Source organism: Varroa jacobsoni, unplaced genomic scaffold (assembly GCF_002532875.2).
Source record: "Varroa jacobsoni isolate VJ856 unplaced genomic scaffold, vjacob_1.0 scaffold_1367, whole genome shotgun sequence".
Lineage (NCBI taxonomy): Eukaryota > Metazoa > Arthropoda > Arachnida > Mesostigmata > Varroidae > Varroa > Varroa jacobsoni.
The window spans coordinates 9795-11685 of record NW_019214269.1 but is presented as its reverse complement, the minus strand read 5'-3'; the positions used below and the strand labels follow the sequence as shown (position 1 = coordinate 11685).

General features: G+C 37.9%; 1 protein-coding gene and 1 long non-coding RNA gene across 2 annotated transcripts in view; one reads left to right on the top strand and one right to left on the bottom strand.

Annotated features, from left to right (window-relative positions):
* LOC111269242 (uncharacterized) overlaps positions 1 to 1287 on the bottom strand; it is a 2642-nt gene extending 1355 nt beyond the window's left edge. The window contains exon 1 of the mRNA XM_022848690.2: positions 630 to 1287. Coding sequence (XP_022704425.1) covers positions 630 to 690 — 61 coding nt within the window. The 5' untranslated portion in view covers positions 691 to 1287. The remainder of the gene's footprint in view (positions 1 to 629) is intronic.
* A 187-nt stretch (positions 1288 to 1474) lies between these two features.
* LOC111269243 (uncharacterized) overlaps positions 1475 to 1891 on the top strand; it is a 6743-nt gene continuing 6326 nt past the window's right edge. Inside the window, exon 1 of the long non-coding RNA XR_002685669.2 lies at positions 1475 to 1682. This is a non-coding gene — a long non-coding RNA (uncharacterized LOC111269243). The remainder of the gene's footprint in view (positions 1683 to 1891) is intronic.

Here is a 1891-nt window from a genome sequence, read left to right as displayed (position 1 = left end):
TTCCTTAGAACGGAACGAAAAGCAAAGTGACGGTTTTTTGCGATAACCTGCATGTTTTTTTTATGCATAACGTGAGTGATGTTTAGCTTAAAGTCATAAAGAAATAAAAAGAAAAGAAAAGAAAGGAGTCATAAGAAGTTACCTCATAAAAGTTGGCACGTAGAATTTTGGAAAGCAAAAGAGATCTAAATGAAGTTAAAATAATGAGGTTCATAAATCTAAGCTATTTTTTTACTTCGATTGTATTACTATGAATATGTACGGTTATACAGTACAGAAATAAGAGAAGTTAAATTAATTGCAGTAAACAGCCAAAGTTTGGTAAAATCCGCTAAATTTATTTAATGACCCTTTGCATTGCGTAACCCATTTTCCCATGTTAGCCTATATCTGTATCTGTGTTTCATACAGTAGATTCATGGTTGAACCATACAATCATTCGAAGCCCCAGTGTTCCCCACCCGTTACTTGACAGCGGATTAACAACATTATATCTAAATATCAACCCAATTAGTGTTATCTAATTACGTGAGTATCGTAGGTTATAGTTTATTTTACATTTACAGCCGTTTCTGATAGAAAACATTTTATAACGGTTACAAATCTCCACAAAAACAAAGTTTACTTACTTCTTGCGATGCACAGGAGGCAAATTACTGCGAGATGCATCAAAAACATGTTTCTTGTCATTTTCGAAGTACAAGTGACCGACAAATCGCAAAGAAGGTTATGAGAAACTCCTTCGTTGTGAGTCGAGTGGACTGCAGATATCTGGAGAGCCTAAATAAGCTGTTCAGAAGTTTTCGACGAGTGTTAATATAGCACAACTGAAGGCAGCGCAAAGATGTCCTTACACTGATTAAAGTGTCAGACAATGGAAGGCCAGGATATGTAAATTCAGCTGCTGCTGACATGGATGGGAAACGAATGAATGAGACTCGTATCCGAACACAAAATAAAACGTTTTTGATTCCAAAAGATCAAAAATGACTAACATCTGGGCATGCCGGGTTTCTGGTGTTTGCATGACAGGTGTTTGCATGATCTCAGATATACACCACGTGCGCGTTCGATCTCTTTACTGATCCGATCAGGCGTTCCCTGGTCTTAGACGCAACAACACCGCATGTGTTAGCTTTCTATTGTGCCTATTGTTCGTATTGGCCAACATTTCACGCGACCAGGTGGGCACGATAGATGGGTCAAAAGGTTGCGTTGTATACATAGTAAATGATGATTGACACTTAGTTGTTGGAAAAAGCCCGCCGTCAACTAGACAGCATGTTCCACCAAAAGAAGTTACACTCGTTTCTTGATACACGGAGGAAACGAGACAACATATGTAGAGCTAAAGATTGTAATATATATATATATATATATATATAGAGAGAGAGAGAGAGAGGAGGGGGAGCGACTTGTGTCATAGAAACTAATACTACAGGTGTAGTTTTGCATTGTAAAAACCATTATATGTACATAGAGAGCTATAAAATATATTGTGCATATTTTTACTTTATTTACGGTTTACCTAAGCAAGTGAACCAAGAGAACAATGAAACTCACCCAATATTGCGTGCTGTTGCAGTGTTGACCATTTAGCAAAAAGCAGCAGAAGACCCCCCAGGTAGACATTATTGGGCTTGGTTCAATGAGGCCCAGATTGGATGATGAGATTGGACCCTGTAAGTACCTCTGACTATTAATTTTCCTTCGATGTGAGCGTTGTCTCAGACAAGATATAATGCTAAATAGTAAGCGGCGACCCCTTGCCCCTCTAGGTGACCCATGTAGAGGTGCTAGCTCAAAAGTAAATTGTTAAAAATGAGCAAAGTATACAAATGTCATATGGTTTCTTTGAGATACAAATAATGTATCACAGAAGCTGAAAACT